The following is a 20,447-nucleotide window of genomic DNA, read 5'->3' on the forward strand; positions in this document are numbered from 1 at the left end:
ACGTCTTTATATACTCGGTAGGTGAAGGGTGAGAAAAAGCAGCGGCAGCGTCGCGATATACAACGAGCGATCGGACTGAGTTCTGTCATTGCCAATACAAGAGGTGGTTGCAGATAAGCGAGGATGGTTCGACGCTGGGAGAAGGTACAACGTTTTTCAAGGGGAGACAAAATTTCCCGAAATCGAGATAGCGTTGGAGTGAGGCGGAACAATATATCTACATGCACTTCTTGAATGTCAAAGAAAATAAAGGTACGTACGAACAGAAAAGACTACATCCTACGAGGAATTAGGCGCCTGGCGATACCAGCGTGTAAATTAAAAAAAAAAGTACATTGTGCCACAAACTTTTGCACCGTAAGTCGTAGATGGGGTGCTAGATAAATTCGAGAAATGCATGATTTTATCTCTGCGGATGGGGGCATTTATTCCCGACTCGTTAATATATTGATGCGGGCGAAAAATGAAAATGTCCGTGTGTCGAGATTCCCGCGCACGTTATATATATATATATATATATATATATATATATATATATATATATATATATATATATATATATATATATATATATATATATATATATATATATATATATATATATACAGCACAGAATACCACCATGGTTGGGAAAGATGGACTATTTCTGAACATCAGGGAAAAGATGAACTCAAAAAATAACAAACACACCATAGCCAGGTTAGTTCCGTTACGCTTCACACCACCAGCGTCTTCGTAGTAGCCAACGTCCCAACAACGTCCTTCCGCCGTCCCCAAGCGTGAGAGCTGTCCCGTGTGGATGATGCGCATGCCGATTAGGATCCGCAAATCTTTTCTCTACAGCACTCACACAACAACACCGCTAACTTCGCCCGCGCTGCAAAACTAGAGACCACCGCCGCCGGCTTGCAGGAGGAGGGAAGAAAAGAAGTGCATTTAGAAGAAAAGCGCTGTCAACGACTGACAAATCGGTTCGCAAACATGCCTCGCAAACAGCAGCTCTCCGCGCACTCGGGCGGTGGCGTCACGAAGCAGATGCGAGTGCCTATTATGCGTCGAAAGAAATGTGTACGACGCGATTTCCTCATCTGTTGGAAGAATCTCGCGAAAAGTTTGCGGGGAAGCGCACCCATGTCTGCCGAACCTGGGCGGGAGAGCGTGAGCGCCAGTCTACAAAGGAGCAGCATGACGATTACGCGGGTTTCCTGGAATCGAGACAATGGTTAAGACCTAATAACGTGGGCGCGTAAATATAGAGCGGTGAGGGCGAAGGAAATAGCTCGGTTGCTACACTGGAAGAAAAAAAGTGCAATGTTCGGTGTGGTAAGATACGCGCCTGGGCTTGGCGGGACTAAAGAAAAAAAATAAAGAAAAGAATTTTCAGTAAAAAACCGATATACATGTTTTAGCCTACATTTATGACAAACTGCAAAACTAGAACCCAAGTAGTCCAAACCCACGCGAATTAATTCAATGTGATCTCGCCAGCGTCTCGAACCGCCGCCGGTTCGAGCTACGTATGACTGCATAATAAGCTACGTATAATAAGCTACGTATGACTGCAGCTGTGCAAAACAAAATCGACGCCGGGAAGAGGGGGGTGGGGGTGAGGGGAGGGAAATGAAATAGCGGGAGCTGTTTGTACAACAGGGCAAATTTTCCATTTTATTTTTTTTTATACAACAGCACATATTTAGGCAGGTTAAGTCGCGTTATTGTCAGACAACTGTGTTTAAAAAATCGCCTTATTCGAAATTACCTGTAGTCCAAAACTAACGTTTCGGGTGGGTGAAGGAAAACCCCGTACATCGCGATACCCCTTACTGGCGTTACATACAGTCGAACGTCGTTAATTCGAACTCCGAGGGGATAGAAGATCTGTTCGAATTAGCGGGAGTTCGAACTAGCGGGGGTCCCTTTGACTGCCGGTACAGCGCACGCTATACCAGTATTAGCAACGCATGCGCAATAAAGTAGACGGTATTGCACGTCCGTCGGAGTGTACTTTCAATAATCACGTGCTGCAAAAGTACGGCATCTGCAATGGTCAGTTCGAGATACGAACCCAAATAAGCAGGCACGCACTTCCTGACTACGATCCATTAGAGCGAAGGTAGCGACGCCTCCAAACGACGCTCACACCCCACGAATAGAATGAAGCCCACGCCCGCCCGCCGTACGAAGCCCGCAGCACTACGCCGCCAGCCCTTCGGCTTCGAATTTCACGAAACGTAGTCTCTGTACGGACGCGCAATATTGTTCAAATTAACCGTAGCACGTGTTTCAGGTCCGAATTAGCGAGAGTTTTCCCTTATTCATATATACGTCACTTTGTCGGGACCAATGAACCAGTTAGAATTATACGACTTCTAATGAACGAGGTTATATATATATATATATATATATATATATATATATATATATATAATATATATATATATATATATATATATATATATATATATATATATATATATATATATATATATATATATATATATATATATATATATATATATATATATATATATATATATATATATATATATATATAGGTAGATAGATAGTGATAATACACAAAGAAAAGACAGTAGTTATGAATCTGTTTTTTGAGTGGAGAAAGCGAGAGAGAAAACGGGTATCGTAAAATAAGAAAGTAGGTTCTGAAATTGTTCTCAGGGTGGTGTCCAGGGTCTCAGACTCTTATGCTCATCTCCGGGCTCGCAGAATCAAGTCCCTCTGAATCCCACAACCGCAGCTGGCCGGAGCTGCCTCCCACAGCGCGAACAAAGGGGGGTTTCTAATCGCCCCATGCAAGGCGTCGACACCACATCATTCTACCTTGTACATTGCACGACCGAGTGCTCTGTTATCACCTGATGTCCCGTTGTTTATTCTCGCAAGCGGTCACTGTGCAATCAAGCAGCGCCCACATAGATAAAGAAGGCCTGTTGAGTCCTGTCCACCCTTTGATCGCCGCTGTTGCCTGGACTGGATGGAGGCTAGAAGCAATGATGTGGGGCGATCGAGAAAGCAAGAGTTGCCCGTTCCACGAGAAGGTTTATTACGCGCGTATCTTGTTTATACAAGGCGGCGTCTCTTCAGTGACTCGCGGGAAAACGTTACGGCTGCAAGGGCGGCATTTGCCGACCTGTCTTCATGAAATCTGCGGCTATTGAGTGAAGCGTGCGCAAGTGGATTGTGTGGGGACGCAGTGAACAGCGCGCAACGGATGTTCTATCGCTCTTTATCGAACTGAATCACCTTTCAGTTTTGAGCTTCAACTTGTTTGCCAAGATGACTTCCTGCCCGATTGGTTTCACCTACATCCGTAGGGTAGCAAGATACGAACATTCTTTTATTAAAGGAGCCATGAAGACAAAATACGAGTTGGGTTTATTAGAAAGCCTGCTTAGTCCCGATGACAATGATACCAATATCATCGCAATCTTCGAACAAATAACGGACATATTAAAGAAAACGTGTGATGCAGTCGCGAACCTTAGTCAATTTACCGCAACTTTTCTATGACGTCACGGAACCTTGTTTGTGCGATTGGCGGCCGCCTAACTGACCTGTCACGACGAGACATGACTGGATGTCTGTAATGGGGCCTCTAGTTCCATTTGACCGCATCACTTGAATGCTAACGTGCAGTTAATGCACTGAAAATTAAGTTTTATTGTTGGCCCGTATGACGTCTTTCTTGCTCATAACACGTCACTGTGGCGCGAAATTTGAAAGTTTTTAATTACTTCTTGCTTTTTTTTTCGTTAAGAAAACATCTTTTGTGGCTGTAATGGAGCTGAGTGAGATATTGAATCCTAGTTCTTTCAAATTAAACGAAGTTGTATTTTCTCTTCATGGCTCCTTTAAGGGTACGAGAGAAGGTAACCATGTGCAATAAAATAGGGATCGTCCAACATTGCGCCTAGGGAAATGGTGAAGAAGGTTACATTCCAAGGTGGTGCTGTTGTAAGCTGTCTCCGACAAAGTTCATCTCGTCTATGCACTAGTCGGCACCATCACAGAGCCGCTGGTAGTCGGATGCACGCGCACTCTTACACGCCTCCATTAGGCAGCTCCGTTAATACGCCGGATTGCTCTCTGGATCTGGATTTGTCCGGTCCACTCGCCAAATTCGGGTCGAATTTAAAGAAATCTTAGGCAGGCTCAACAGACCAGAAAACAAAGGATGGTAGCAGTAACGTTTTGGGACAAGAAACGAGCGCCCTGGATCAGGGAACAAAGCCGACTGAAGGTTATTTGTAGTACAAAATTGGAAAAAGAAATCGGCTTTGGCTGTCCCTAGAGAGTGTCGAAATTTCAATGGATGAACCACTATGGTAACACAGTAGCTACCGAGAGACGGTACTGGAAGTAGGGTCGGTAACTCGGTGGAGGGATAAAATTTTGAAAATCGGGGATAAGGAATGGACTCAGGAGGCGTAGGACAGGGGCAGTTGGAGGTCAGTGGGAGAGGGAATAACCTTGCAGTAGACTAAGAGATGATGACGATGTTGATGACGAACCTATATTTAACTAAATCACCCGGACACGCAAATCATTTCGTTAAATACGGAACTCCGTAAAATCGAGAAATGTCCTTAGCTGATAGGAAACTGTAGAGGGAACCAGAATTTGTTCATTAATTCGGGAAATTCGTAAAATATGTTTCGTTATGTCGACGTCCAGTCGAGCCGTACGTTAGCTCCTCGAATGCGGTACTGGCACCAAGGCTGAGACATAATTATGTAATATGTTACCCGTGCGTAGTGAGTTCGAAACGCTTTAGTAAACTTTGAAGCCGCGGATAAAGCAACGTTAACAAAAGGGACGTGACATCACAACAGCTAAATACGCTCAGCAAAAAGCACAGCTAACCATCATGTATCGTCGGAATGCCGTGCAAATGTTACCGCACAAAAAAGCAACATTCGATCGCAAAAGATCAACAAGACATACAGCCACACATACCGTAGCATTAGGGAGCAGCAACACGGCGCGCTACTATTGGAAACAGTGACTGTCGCTATTTTTTAACAAGGGGGAAAACCAACAGGACAAACAATCACTGGCATGGGTGCTTCAGAGTCCGGTTCAACGAACCAACGCGCACAATACGATTTGCGGATTCGCCGCGTTTCACGGAGTATTTGTTCGGCCAATGCGCCAACGTTTTCTGCATACGGCAACAAAAGGCCATGTTCCAACAGCATACGCGCGGACGTGCATTTTAAAAAGGGATCCCTTTCTCGCCTCCGATGTTATTCTCTGATATCTGATATGAAGTCATACCCGTTCCAAGGGGACAAAATAGGACAAAGCGATCATGCTGTCACGGACTGAGCAAGCACACCAATTGAACTCGTTCTAGCCAGTGTGAGATGTGCTGCAACAGCCATAGAGTTTCATACTAATATACACTAAAGGGAAATCCGTCGCTGCAGTAGCGGGACGTCGTGGGCGGCGCCATTGCCGCTAGCGACGTTCCTCGCCTACTTGGCTTAGCTAGCCATATGGCTTCTTTTTTGTCTCGAAGCCAAAATCAACAAAAAGAATAAGATTTTTTTCTTGTTCATCGTGCGTGAAGCTTGTACATAATCCCTGACAAGGTAATCTTTTTGGAGGTTCAATTTTATAACAACAAAACAAAGTTGTTGAACCTTCTGCAGCAATATTGCTGCTTTTTTGCAGCCAGAGCCAACTTTTTAGCCTGTTCATGAGCCATGCCAAGGACAAGAGGAACGTGCGTGCCCGGCACATTACGGACCGCTCGCCGAAGCGCGGCTCACCTAGACAGTGGCGCCAGTGTTCTCTCTAGTATATATTAGTATGAAACTCTATGGCAACAGCGGAGCCGTGATCTTCTCGTGTCGGCACGAACGACAACGGGCGCTCCCACTAGCGCGGCAGCGCCGTCGTTGCGCAGATTCGACGGTTCACGCAAGGGAATCGGCAGCTAAACGCCAGGGACTAGAGGATCCCTGTCGCTGACGTTTACTCTCCCTCCCCAAGAGAGAGGGAGAGTAACTCACCCCTGAGAGAACCCCGCGCACTCTATCGATGGGTCTTGAGACTTTCTCCTACCCCGGCGAGACGCATGACCTACAGCAGACGAATGAAAAGGCTCGACTTACAACAGCTCCGCAGCTAAAATGTGTTTAACAATGTAAATTCAAGCCCGTACTGCTGAGTTGTGGCCTGAAGTTAGCAGCACGAGTGACGTAGGCCACGCCGCCGCGATGCCGGCTGCGGGTCTGCTTGCGGCGCAGGCTACCGAGAAAAGTTAGCAGTGACTTAGCTCGGCTATGCCAGGATATACGTAGCGTGAGCTAAGGTTCAACTATCCAATCCAATCCAATCCAATCCAATCCAATCCAATCCAATTCAGTCCAGTCCAGTCCAGTCCAGTCCAGTCCAGTACACTCCGGTCCAGTCTAGTCCAACCACTGCTCCTCGCGCATTGCCAGCACGTCTCTCCAGGAGCCACGCGAAACGGCTATCAAGCGGCTCCGGCGCAGAGTCAGACTTGGCTACTACGCAACGGAGGCGCACAGCTGGGCAAGCGCCGCGCCAGTGCGTCTTCTGCGGCTATGACGTCACTCCTCTGGAAGGCGCAGACCAGCGAATATGCAGACCCAATTCTCTACACAACCGTACTCCAATTGAATTGTATTTCCAATCCAAATCCAACCCAATTCAATCGAATTAAATCAAATCCAATACAATCCAGTCTAAATCCAGTCTAATCCAATGCTGCTCGCGCTTGCGCAGTACGGCCCTTCAAGGTCCACGCGAAACTGCTCAACCTCGGCCAGTGTAGCTTACGCTACAAAACCCAATTTTTAGTGAGTGTACCTTTTTACACTACTCCCCTCGAAGAATGACCGTCCGTACGTCCGTGACGAGTGACGCGATGCGCTCAATAGGCATACCGGCCATAGGGTGTACATAAGAACGCAAGGTGGCGCTACGGAATTTTTTTGCTCACGTCAACGCCGTAGACGATGCCGCTTTTCTTCACCGCGGGGCCGTTAACGCTACGCGCTAGAGCATGATGTTAAAACTTCCGGAGTTCCTGATAACAGCTTATGCTTAAATTCACAGCCAACCAGTGTGGTCATCCCTAAAGGTTTATTTAGCCGGCATTTACCTTCCTTCCTGTTTTAAAGCGAAGCTTTATAAGCATCGCTCATGCCGTAGGTCGTAACACCAAGACTCATGGTAGGAAAGCAAACTTTACACAATGGGTTTCCATAAAGGGCATATGATGATGATGATGATGAAACGCCAAGCGCCAAAGTGAGAACCCAGTCGAAAAAGACAAGAAGAATTTCTGTAGTTATGCCGTACTTTCGCGTGTCGTAGTTTTGTCGCATTCTTGTCATGTCGTGATTCTGATGCTCTGTCGTGTGTGGTATATTTTTCCTGATTTTGATGTACCGTCATGCCGAATTCCGGTCTTGTGATCCTGATGTTCCGTCAGTCGTTGCACATGGTTTGAATGCTATTGCGCATTGTGAAGAGTTGCGTAAAGGGCGGTTTTGTTGTGACCGCAGGAATGTTTGTCGTTGAGAAAATTCACTTTGAAGTAACGACAGGGACGTGTGTCGTAGCAACAGATGGCTTTGTCGCAACAACAGGACTTCCGTTGTCACAACAAAGTTTGTTGTCGTACGACAGGGATTCTTGTTAGGTTTTTGCGGTATTCCTGTTGTGATTTTAGACTGGGTAAACGCTTCTCGTGGTGGGAATCGAACTTGAGTACCTCGCGTTATGAAGCCGGACTCCGTGGAAGCAGTTTAGATTTTGGACTTTGACTTTGACTCAGGTTGCACAGAAAAAGCTTCATGTTTTAACCATCTTTCCCTTAAGAAAGGGGCTTTGATTTTTTGTTTGTATTTCAGTGATCCTAAAAACGATTTCCCTGCCATGTGCAACCGCAACGCCACCTATATAGAAAGAAAGCTTCAAGGCAGAATAAGTGCCCGGAATCCGCATGTTACAATGAGTGGAAAAATTACATCATCGTCCCCAAATGCCACCACGCGAGAGCCAAAAGAGCCGATCGCACGCTGGGAAAAAGACGGCATCCGTAACATTTGTGGCCTTCCTATCGGGGTTCGTGGGTGAGTTCTGAGCGTATCGCAGACGATTATCCTATCTCGCACCACGTTCGGTTCTCGTTATCGCGCAAGCCTCTGTAGGAAAACTAGATCAAACCGGAAGGGACTGTGGCAAACGCGAGTGGGCGTTTTTGCCAGTTGCATATTGGATCCTCAAAACTCTACGCCGGCGAGTCAGTTCTCGGTGTCAAGCAATAAACACACTATGCACGCTACTTACTGGCTCCAGGCCTCGTCTGCCCAGCGTTTGGGCGCAAAATCCAAGAAGTGCGGTCATCCTGGGCATGCGTCAGCACTTGCGCGCGTTACAACGACACCCTTGATGATGAATCACCGGAAGAAATCGCAGCCATCGACTACAGGTGTGTTTACTGCATCCGCACCCTTTTCCCAACCTTTGCTTTCGTGACGATCGCAAGTGAAGCCACGTCAATGTACGCGTTATCGAACAACCCGCATTGAAGGGTGGAGGAGAAGTCATAGGCACTAGTGTTATCTGTGCCATCGGGGTGTCGCGGTCGGAGGAGTGATTGTGCAGTGACATTTGTTGAGAGCGTAAGCGAGCAAACAGGATGCGATAACACAGAAACACTCAGTCGCGCATGGAATTTTTGTAATGTGAAATGCTACGGGCGTGATGCGATTGGAAACGTATGTCTTTCTTTGCGCCTTTCCTTCTCCACCACCATGAAAGGCAATGTTGAGAATGAGCGCCGTTTAAGGGGAAAGAATAACGACCGGTCAGAAGGGACGAAAATTTCAGCATCTGCAGGTTCGTTTCAAAATTATATAAAACTATCGCATCACGCGTTGAGTAAATGGTGGTGACGATGGGTCCATTGTCTATGTTCGTCGATTGCCGACTACCCGCTAAGCGACGACAAATCCACTTAGCCAATATTGAAAATTGTGGTAGCGCTCCCGCCCTCCCATACCCAACGTTGTTACAGTGGGATAATTTCGCTGCTAATGTTAAAGACCAACTCCGAGCTTCTTGGTGCATGTCCTTCGAGGATCACGTTCCATTTCACAGAATATACCGATCATGTGGCGTGGTTCCCACCATATTCCAGTCGTTGCTGATGGTGTGGTGGTTGCTGATTATTACTAGCGGGGCCTGACGAAACACGTGGTGGCTGAGGGGAAACAGAGCCGGTCTCTTGCCTCGTTTGCACAAGTGGCGGCGGCAACGCATGCCAAATAAAAAAGGAGGCAATTTACACCACCGGACATTAAAACCATAATTCTTGCTCGCGATTTGTCGCTCATTTTTGAGCGCTACATTGTAAATGTGCTGGATATTGGAAGCTAAAGAAATTACCAGCCCTTCCTAAAGGAAGTCGAGAGAAGCGCGAAGGCTAACAGTGCGCCCAACCTTCGATGAAAGTGCGTCCAATCGATAAATCAAACCTTCAACGAGCCAAATCACAAACGGAGAACCTGCCCATGCGACGAATTTTCGAGAACCTACGCATCTACGAACCATCTACGCGTATACCGATACTTGGTTTGTGAGATAAAGGCATACTGTTGTACTCCATCTTCGTGATCGATGCGTGTAATATATCTTATCTAGAACCATTAATTTTTCGCGATTTTCAGGTAACCCTTTTGGTACAACGAAAGCACGGTATCACGCATGCACCGTGTGTCCAGAGATCTTATCAGATATCTGAGATCTTATTTGAGAGAGCTCTGATCTGAGAGGTCAGAGATCTTATCGATTGATTGATTGATTGATTGATTGATTGATTGATTGATTGATTGATTGATTGATTGATTGATTGTAGGGTTTAACGCGCCGACGCAGCGCAGACGATGAGGCGCGCCGTAGTGGAGGGCTCCGGATTAATTTTGACCACCTGGGGATCTTTAACGTGCGCCGAAATCTCGTACACACGGGCGTTTTTGCTTTTCGCCTCCATCAGAAAAGCGGCCGCCGCGGCCGGGAATCGAACCCGCGACCTCGTGCTCAGCAGCGCAACGCCTTAGCCACTGAGCCACCGCAGCGGGTTCAGAGATCTTATTATAACGCGGTGGACCCAGGTAGGATTTCAACCACAGGAAGTGTTTTTTTTTTTTTTTTTTTCATTCACTTCGGCATTTTCGCGTTGCAGACGCCATCGGTGAGAACACTGGAGCTTCGCTTTAAAAAACGCTTCTTGTGGCCGGAGTGCGTTCTGGGTCCCTCGCGTTATGAAGGCGGCGTCTATCCGACTGCTCCATTTCGACAAGGTTGACGCTCGGTCCAAACTGAGACGACAACCAAACAATCCGTCACGAAAAAGATTCGCGTTCAACCGTCGTTGTCGTTAGACGGAGGGGTGCAAGATTTTTGACAGGGCGACATCGGTCCCACCAGGAAAGGTTTCGTTTTAATAATCTCGCACCAGTTTCTTCCCATGTGACTGCGGCCCAAACAAATGAGAGCGCCTCAAGCAGGATCTAGACATCGTCTAGGCCACGATAGCCACAGCGAGGTGGCAGCGAATGCTGGGCAGCATTTCGGAGAGAGCCACCAACTACAGCGCAATTGTAGAATTGGCCCTCTTCACTCTCTCCCTCGCAGAGCGCCAGCTATACAGCGTTCGACAAAATCCACTATTCCCAAAAGAGCGATGATGTATTTGCTGACGTAACAGCCACTCGACAAAGATAAGCGAGCGTCATGCGTGTCTTAAACAGGCCTCGTGATCTTGTCGGTGTTGCAAATGGTCTCGTGGATGTGGTCTTCTTTGTTTGCCTTCGTAACTGAGAACAGCGTGCGTGAGTGAGCAGTAATCGCGTCTCCCGATATTGACACATAAGTGCCTGGACGATCATGCGCCCGTGTCGGCCGATAAATGTTTTTCGACGTCCCAGAGTCTGTGCATATATCGGGGCATCGGGAAAGAACCCACGTCACTGTCCATGAACAGATTAAGGAAGCAATATTCAAGAGATACAGGACACAAGTAAGGGCACGTATTTCCTGGTATATATGCGCCACATGGCCGAAATTGGTCCACGCCAATGCTGCGTTCAAATAAGGAATTTGCAAATTTATAAAGGCGGATTTTTATCAGCGCTGTAGTTGAATTTTAAGCGACTCCTCTGCCTATGTCTTCGTGGTGGCCTCGAAGTGATAGAGCTGGACAAAGCCGCGATAACGCGAAATGAAATTATAAAAAAGCACATCATCACTGACCCATACCTTAAGGCTGACGGACCTCTGTCTCGTGCGAATGCCCGTGTGGCTGAACTGGAAGTGATTGTCATAGTTCTTACCTATAGTTTGGGCAGGTATTTTGTTGTCTGTTTTCTATCATTCAAAATCCATGGTCTGAACGACATACATATTGGACCAATTACTTGACCGATTGAGCATATAAAATACCTTACTATTTCGACACTAAAGTATAGTTTAGGAATCGCGAATGACTGTACCCTGAAACAGTGACAGTGAAAAAAATTGCCACCTTTGTAAAGGTGTGCACAAAATGACCCGAATAACTTCAGATTGTCTGATTTTAGGGTTTAACGCGCCGACTCAACAGAAGTGATAAGGCGCGCCGTAGTGGATGGCTCCGGATTAATCTTGACCACCTTGGAATCTTTTACGTGCGTCAAAATCTCGTGCATACGGGCGTTTTTGCTTTTCACCTCCATCAGAAAAGCGGCCGCCGCAGCCTAGAATCGAACCCGAACCCGAATAACTTCACACCGATCTCTGTTCTCACTATTTTGTTGAAGTAATGAAACAAACATACACACCTGCCTCTATTACTTTTAAACAAACACTCGCGCATTTGTTCTTCCCAGGATGGGTGTCTAAACGCTAAGCTTTACACAATTCGCCATATTTGGAAGGTGTTATTCATCCAGAGCGAAAAGGTTTTGAGCAAACTACCGCGCACGTCACCACTTCTGATTATGAAGTTCGTTATCCGTAACCCTCGCCAAGACCCGCCTTCTGCTACTCGCGGATACTGGTGGGGCCGTATTCTTGCACTTCTGTATTTTCCACTGTACAAGCCTACGCAAGAGGAACCCAACAAGACGTCCATTTTTTTTTCGAGCCTGGGACCTTGTGTGGCGGCATTACAACTTCGTAGTTCAAAGGTTGCGATCACAAGCGGAAGCGGCAAACTGAGTGCGAGCGGCGTATCACGGAGAGAAGAGCAGCCGGAACTGAAAGTTGAGGTGCTCGCGCCGGCCACCAGATGGCGAGCGCTATCTTGCAATAGCGAATACACCGAAAGTATGCGTATACAACCTGTTCAAATAACACATAATCTAGTGCATTATAAAGTCTGAAAAAATAAATTTAGAACAGCCCAACGAGGAATAGAACGAAGGATGATAGTATTAACGCTCAGGGAGAGGAAACTGGCATTCCGTATCAGATGATAAACTCGTGCGAAGGTTATCATCATCATCGCCATCATCATCATTAGTCTATCTACACCCACTTCAGAGAAAAGGCCTCTCCCGTAGATTTCCAATTATCCCGGTCCTGTGCTAACTTGCGACCAATTTATCCCCATAAACTTCTTGATCTCATCTGCCAATCTAACCTTGTGCCACCCCCTGCCACCATCATCATAGCTCAAATTAAAAGGAAGAGGTAGACTTAAGCTGGACCCGTAATGCGGGGAATCGACAACCAGTGAGCCATCGGGGTAACAAAGCGATTACGAGAGACAACGTTAGAAGCAGAGGAAGGACATTATATTGGCGGAGGGATGACGTCAGAAAATTTGGCGTCAAGTAATGGCCTACAGCGCATCGCAGGAGAAAAATTAGAAGTGTCCTTTCTTAAGAGAAAGATTGTTACAACACGAAGCTTTCTGCCATGCAACCTGAGTCAGAGCCAGTGTCCAAAATCCAAACTGCTTCCGACCGTGTCCCGGAATGGTGCAGTCAGGCAGAAGTCGGCTTCATACGTGATGGGCCCATATATATATATATATATATATATATATATATATATATATATATATATATACATACATATATATACATACATATATATACATACATATAATCATGTAACTTTACTCTGGTGAAGGCAAGTCCCGTTGCCGCTACGTAAGTAATCATTGTTTGTTATTGTTCTTGCTGTGTATCCGACTCTTTACTTACACTATTTCTGCGCGCTTTGTGAGTTTGTCTTTCTCTAGATTTATATATATATATATATATATATATATATATAGATGATTACGAGAAGGGCTGTCTTAGGCTGCCGTAACAAATAGTAAAAAATGGGTATAGCTTCTAACAAAACTGTTTATTGGTCGACGTTTCGGTCGGTTACCGACCTTTATCAAGACCTTTATCAATATATATATATATATATATATATATATATATATATATATATATATATATATATATATATATATATATATATATATATATATATATATATATAAATATATATATATATATATATATATATATATATATATATATATATATATAACTGGCATGCTGGCGATGGGGCCGAAGGCGTGGTGAACACAAAGTAAGAAACCTCGGTTACAGCACCTCCGCTGTTGCTGTTACCGAGGCTTCTTACTTTATATATGTATATATATATCCACTGTGTAAAATTGGTGCTACGTATTGGGGGTTGGACATAAGGCGCGAGTAGGGCATAGAAAACATTGATTTAGAAGTGCTGAAATAACATCCGAGAAGCCTTCGTCCTGCAGTGGACACAAGCAGGGTGATGATTATTATGATGATGATTATGATGAAAGTCTGAAAACAACAGCCTATCTTGATGCAAACTGCAGTGAACTCCCATTACACAAAATCACTTTTCTAGAAGCCTCGCTACACTCGAAGTTTTTGAAAGTCCCAACTTCACTGCAAGGATAGTTAATCGCCGCTTTTAAGGAATCGCCGCTTATAACGCAATCAGTTTCCCGTAGCGAGGATTTCGTGAAAACGAGGGTTCACTGCGCACGGATCTATTCCCATGAGCATCGACAGCTACATTTCGGGATCAACCTAGCGTCACTAAATAAAGGCTTTTAGAGTATCGGCACTCTTTTATTTTATTGTTATGTGCCGCCAGGATTTCCATTGGTCGGTCGGCACCACGTGATATTTGTTTACATATGGGCGCATCCATTTTGTTTCTGGGCGCCTCTCGTCTCTCTCTGCTGTGCGGACGCTAGAGCGGCCAGTCGCACTCTGCCCGTCACAACCGGCGGCGGTTTCGTTGGGAGAGATGGCAACACTGGAAGCCAGAAACAAAATGGCCCCCAGACACTTCCGGGCGCACGAAGCGGCGGTACTCTTAAGCGTAGCTTATTTAGTGACGCTAGGTCAACCCAAGGTGCCTACGTCTACAGGAGGAGGACGGTGTGATATGTCCGTTCGCCCGAACTGACCGATTGGGCTGCTGACAGAAAGCGCGCGGTACTAGTGAGCGCGCCTAAGCTTCGGCGACACCTCGCCGGTTGCCAGCTAAGGCCGGCCAACGCAGCCGCTGCCCGTGGGCGGCGGAAGCCGCAGCACAAGAGAACGGGCGGCGACGGTCTGCTGCACGAGGTCGGCGCCAGAGCAGCAGCGTCAATAAACAAAGGAGGGCCTCGGCGGCGCGTCCGGTTTCTCCAGCCCGGGCATGAGTCACGCTGCGCCTCCTGTAAACAACGCTCGCCCGGCAACGACGCCGTCCATAAACAAACAAACCGAACGCTGCGGCCTGACGGGCCCCTGGCATCGACAAACAACAAACGCCACGACCGGATCTCGCTCGAGAATTGTGCGTGCTACGGCCGCCGAACGCAGCGCCGCCGGTGACGCGAAACGGCGGCTGGGTTGGCACGATTCTTAAGCTGCACAATGAGGGAGCGACGACGAAAGAAAGAAAAAGAGAGAAGAGTAAACTGTACAGCGGCGAGGGCACCTTAAATGAGATTAGAACGGGAAAGAGCGGAGAAACGATCTTCACGAACGAAACGGATAAGCAACTACGGGTAACTAACGTTGGAGAGAACTTTGCTTATATCACCTGCCAACTAAAATTCACACCATCTTGAATTTGGAACTACCCCGAAAGAAAGCGAGATTAATTTTAGAACCAATTAATGAATCAATGTTTATTATCACTATTATAATCAAGAATTTTAAAGGGAGCCACATACTGATGATAACAATCATCGTCGCCGTCGTCATACAACGTCGTCGAGTCAGCGTCAGTACTTATTATGGTTATTAGCAAAAAATTTCCAGAAGAACCACATGATGATGGTAATCACCACCATCCTCGTCGTCATACAATGTCGCCGAGTCAGATGGATCGCGGGAGTAACAGAATGGATACTGGTAGACGGGACTAGAAGAGGAAGGTTGTTAACTCGGTGGAGAGACGAAATGTGGAACGCTTTTCCAGCGTTGAAAAGTTGCATTGTTCGGCAGCCCTAATGATAATTTTCAAACGAAGCTTCTATTGCATGGCTCGTGACGCCGTCAGTGTTGCAGTTGGTGGCCTACGCCAAAAATGCGTCCTCACCTCCTCACCTACCTCCTCGCCCGCAGCTGGCGGACGGATCACGCCATACTCCCAGCCAATCACAGGCACCACTACTTTCGGAGAAGGGAAAGAGACGTTAGTTCTGCTTCGCGCACACCGTTTCTCGCCACTACAGAGCGAGCTGCGCCATGGGTAGGCAGCGCTTGGTCCTATCCACGGATGAGCCGGCAGCCCTGAAAGAACGACAAGGGGAGCGGACCCGTGAACGTACGTGTTCTCGGCGAGTCAATCCTGTATTTGCGTAATCGGAAAGCCAGGTGACACGACAAGGGCGAGCCGCTGAAGGGGTTTGGCAAGCAGGGGTTGGGCATTTAATTTGACAGTAATTTCACAAGCGATTGGCTTTCCGGGTTCATGGGGTAGGACAACCTTCGCACGTTCGACTACAAGATCCCCTTGAGGGCGAACCTGTGCCCGCAGGCAACAAGGTACGACTAACTCAAGCACGAGGTCCCGGGTTCGATTCCCGGCCGCGGCGGCCGCTTTTCTGATGGAGGTGAAAAGCAAAAACGCCCGTGTGCTCGAGATTTTGGCACACGTTAAAGATCCCCTGGTGATCAAAATTATTCCGGAGCCCTCCACTACGACGCGCCTGATTGCCTGCGTTGCGTCGGTGCGTTAAAATCTACAACCAACCAACTAGAAGGAACCAGGATCCGAAACGTTTGTCCAAAGCTTTAGTGTTATCGAAAAAACAATGTTGAAGGTGCCGTTGCCAGGACTGAAACAAAAAAAAATTGCTAGATTTTAGGGTACAGTGACTAATTGTTGCCAAATAAACTTTGTGAATACTGTACCTAAACTTCTTGTAGTTTTCTCGCTTCCTGAAAAACTATCAGCTCCATTCACCTTCTAGAGCTTAGAGTTCCCTGAAATGGTATTAAGAGTGTGTACGCACATATATTTGCGCTTTTTCACATCTCGCTCAGTAAACGGAACTCCTGTTCAGCGGAGCTAATTTTTTCGGTCCCTGGAAGTTGCGTTTATCGAGAGTCTACTGAATACGGAAATAGTGTTTTCAAGAGGTGGAAAATTCGAGTGCAGTTGCCCTTTAAGCCCAGGGGCATCCTGAGTATATGTGTACGTTACTATGGCAGCCATCCTAAATGGGATCTTAGCAAAATAACCCTTTGTTAGAAATCTTAAGGGATTTTCTGAATTTAGTCGTACAATGTTTTGCCCATAAAGTTGATGCCTACACTTACATCTACGTAGAAGCATTTGTTACACAGCCTGTTAGACACGTGGCGATGCCGCGCGTTCAATGCTAACTGCAGGGTAACTTCTCGAAATACTCAAGACCTTGAGAGTAATTCGGTATTCGATATTGTTATTTACCACAAAATGACGTGGTTTAACACTTTTGTCGGGGACGAAGAACTGCATTTACAACTACTTATAGACGAAACATGACCGCTGGCCGCCGCTATGCTTCTTCAGCATCCACTCTCACCCACACCTGCGCCAACTTATTTGTCTTCAAGGGAGTGAAGTTCCCAAGTTGCAGAAATAACACATGCAATCATGCACTCACGTCATGTCAGACCCGCAGCGTCGGCTCATGGGTTAAGGTGTTGTGCTGTTGGGACCAAGGACGCGGGTTTGATTCCCGGCAGCGCCGGCCGCTTTCGGCTGGGAGCGAAAAGCAAACACGCACGTGTGTCCAGATTTCAGCGTACTTTAAAGATCACCAGGTGGTCAAAATTAATCCGGATGCCTTTAGTGCGCCGCGAATCGTAACCTGAGTGTAGCTTCGGTGCGTTAAACCCTCCCCAAATTTAAATTTGAACGTAATGTCAGCCATTTATAGAACAGAAATCTGAATATGATGATGGCGCGTGCAGAGCGCATATACGGCTGATAATGATGGCAGGTGCGCATCGAACCCGAAGAAGCAGAGTGAGCCGTAGTATCTTTAAAAATTTATTGGGCCTTGCGGTCGCAGACCTTTCAGCCAGCGTCTAGGTAGCGGAGCACTGCAACCTCGGCAAGTTATAACAGATGCCTCGGCTTCGCAAAGATACATTGAAGTCAAAAAATAGGTTTGGCCTATGTTGATGTTATTAAGCCGCTGCGCTTACAAATATTCCAGACCTGACGGCAACAGCCCGGCGGTAAACTATTAAAGGGCGCAAAAGCCCGCAGTAGTCGGCGCACAGCTTATTTTCTAAGCAATGCTGACGTCAGAAACGAGACGATCTAAGCCTAAACGGGGACCGTGCTAAAAAGCCAGTAAAGAACGACATTACCGTATACGCCCTTTTTTTTCTTGTATATAAACGCGCTAAAAATGCATTTCGCGGAAACACTTTGGTAGCTGGAGCCTTTAAGATACCTGCTAGAATGCAACGGTTCCTCACGTATACGTTTGATGCAAATGAAACAGTTAAACCTGGATATAGAGAAGTTGACAAACATTCGCAATTTTTCGTTACTTGCAGGTTTAGAGTTAAGCCTTGCGTGAATGAAGCAGAAGCGAAAAGCGGAACCAGACTGCTAGACATCGCTGACGGTGAACTCACCATTCAATGATTTATTTCACTGTGAAAAACTGCGTGATTTGCGCCTGCTCATTTCCCACAAGCTTAATCACTGCATGGCACTCCAAAGGAGCAAGCTCACTTACCACTGTGTGCCCAAACGTTCACTCAAGTATCCCTTTTGCCTTTTGACACTTTTCGGTGCGGTAAAACGTTTCAAGGGCCATACGTATGCTCAAATGACGCGGTTTTGCGCACTTAAGCTCTTTTACGCACTCAAAATAGTTGAAAGGTTGCTAGTGGGGATACTTTACAAAGCGGCCACGTTTATTCTTTCTTGCCGGCAGCATTTAAAATTTAAAATTTGTCTTGACAAGACAACATTTTTTTTTGTTTTCTGTCAGCAGAACCGATCGATATTTCAGGTAGCAGCGGCGACGCGCAACTACGGCGTCGACAGGAAGGCCTAGCACCTAACCGATACGGCACACACACGTCGAAACGCACAGTAGTTTGCGGTGCGGGCGAAATTCACTAAGTTAGTGCATTTCTCTAGCCTATTTCGTAGGGGCATGACAGGAATCAATCGTCGAAAAGAACAGAAGGAAGTACGACTTCAGCACGGGGACAATTAATGATAGCGTTATTGCGGGAAAGGAAGTCCCACCCGAGGATGATGTCGTGAGAGCAAGATGGCAGCACGATGAATTCAATGGTGTAGGAATTGTTCTGGATGACGACACGAGCAGTGCAGGCGGCTAGCGGCTTAATTGGCTGCGAACTGGCGGTGCGTAACGAGAGTCCAGAAAGGGGCGTCATGACTTTCGGAATAGAACGGCAGAGTTCGGCGTGGATGACAGAAACAGCGGCTCCAGTGTCGATGAGAGCAATGGTAGGGACAACTCGCACGATTACGTCGATAACATTTTTAGGCGAGAAATGGGGACTTCTAGGATTCGATGGCGACGCAGTTCTTGCCTCCAGAACTGCGGCTTTTAGTTTTCTTCTTCGGCATTAGTAGGGCGGCGACGCATGGGAGACACCGAACGGCGACGTGGAGAAGCTGAACGGCGGCCAGCGAAAGTTGGACGGTCAGTCAGTCAGCTCAGGGGGCAAAGACAGTCTGCACCTGCGCAAAGCTCCTCCCTTCTGGGACGTGCCATGCTGGGTGCGCTGTTTAGTTCGACAAAGGGGTGGAGGCACAGGAAAAAGTGATAACTGGCACCCATTCATTCTTGGCAGGCGTTATCGCAATCTGCAGTACTCGGAACCACTATCGAAACACAGAACGAAAGGGAGGAGCTATGCGCCGGTCTTGACTTATAGCGTGCGTAATCATGCGAACGGCAAGTAAACTTCGCCGTCTGATATCTCGGACTACGGATGCGCTACAAGAATTCTGCCAATTGAAACTGCGTAGAAACACGATTGCGCCTAACTTTCCAATACAAATATGCCTGGTTACTGCAGCCACTAAAAAGTTGATTAATCAATTTTAGTCAATTAAGCCACCTACATCAATAATTACCTCCTAATTATGTGTCCTCCTGGGCGCATAACCTAACTGTAGAGGAGGTCCTCGAGTAAATCTAAGTGCCTATTTAAAAAAAAAAAACCTGTAGACTTATCTTCGATCACCCTGTATACATTCATTGTGAGCTCTCATATATCTTCAACTGTTACGAACACATCGTTAACGGTCAGCCGAAGGATACCGCGAGGCAGGTGGATCCTGAGGGTGAGCGCGGTGCCCCGTATTTCTCCTGACATACCCGAGCACCTGCCGAAACGAAGACGCCAGTCATGCAGAAAACCACCCAAAGGGAGCGTTTCGTCCTGCCAAAATTATGGGCCCTTGTGCGACAAAACTGGCGCAAGTGACGGCATGGGTGGTGTATAAAGCGCCGAGAGTAGCAAGGAAGAAGCAGCAGACGACGCGCCGAGACCGATCTCAACTAAGGTCCCTAAAATTACTAAGGTAGCGCCATCTTTAGATCTCGCCGCCTTTCGCCCTCGCCCGCGCTCCTCTCTTACTTCGTTTTTTGCCATTTTCTTTTTCGCCGGCGAACGCCGCGCGCCATTGGCCAAGGGAAAAGTCACGTGGTTTTGTTTTTTTTGCTCCGCCGCCGGGTCGCCTCGCCGATGCCTCGCCGGCTGGGACATTGCGCAATGCCGCCGCTGCGACGCCATTGCTGGCTTCCGAGCCACCGTCGCCACCGTGCTTCAGTAACGGCTTTATCGTAGGCGCCAGCTAATAGCAAAGTAAGAATTAGCTGCTCGTTTCGAAAAAATGTCGCACCGGTGTCG

General features: G+C 47.0%; 1 protein-coding gene across 5 annotated transcripts in view; it reads right to left on the reverse strand.

The window, feature by feature from the left end:
* Positions 1–20,447, reverse strand: part of Foxp (forkhead box transcription factor P) — a 440,616-nt gene that overhangs the window by 170,115 nt on the left and 250,054 nt on the right. For 2 of the 5 annotated variants that reach the window (XM_077690061.1, XM_077690059.1), the window contains exon 1: positions 691–862. The exons of 2 other annotated variants lie outside the window; for them this stretch is intronic. In XM_077690061.1, the coding sequence (XP_077546187.1) occupies positions 691–810 (120 nt within the window). In that variant the 5' untranslated portion in view covers positions 811–862. Of the gene's footprint in view, positions 1–690; positions 865–20,447 lie in introns of those variants that run through there. One more of the 5 variants, XM_077690060.1, reaches the window with a different exon arrangement.

Source organism: Haemaphysalis longicornis, unplaced genomic scaffold, assembly GCF_048455015.1.
Source record: "Haemaphysalis longicornis isolate Haplotype H1 unplaced genomic scaffold, Haemaphysalis longicornis Haplotype H1 scaffold_10, whole genome shotgun sequence".
Taxonomy (NCBI): domain Eukaryota; kingdom Metazoa; phylum Arthropoda; class Arachnida; order Ixodida; family Ixodidae; genus Haemaphysalis; species Haemaphysalis longicornis.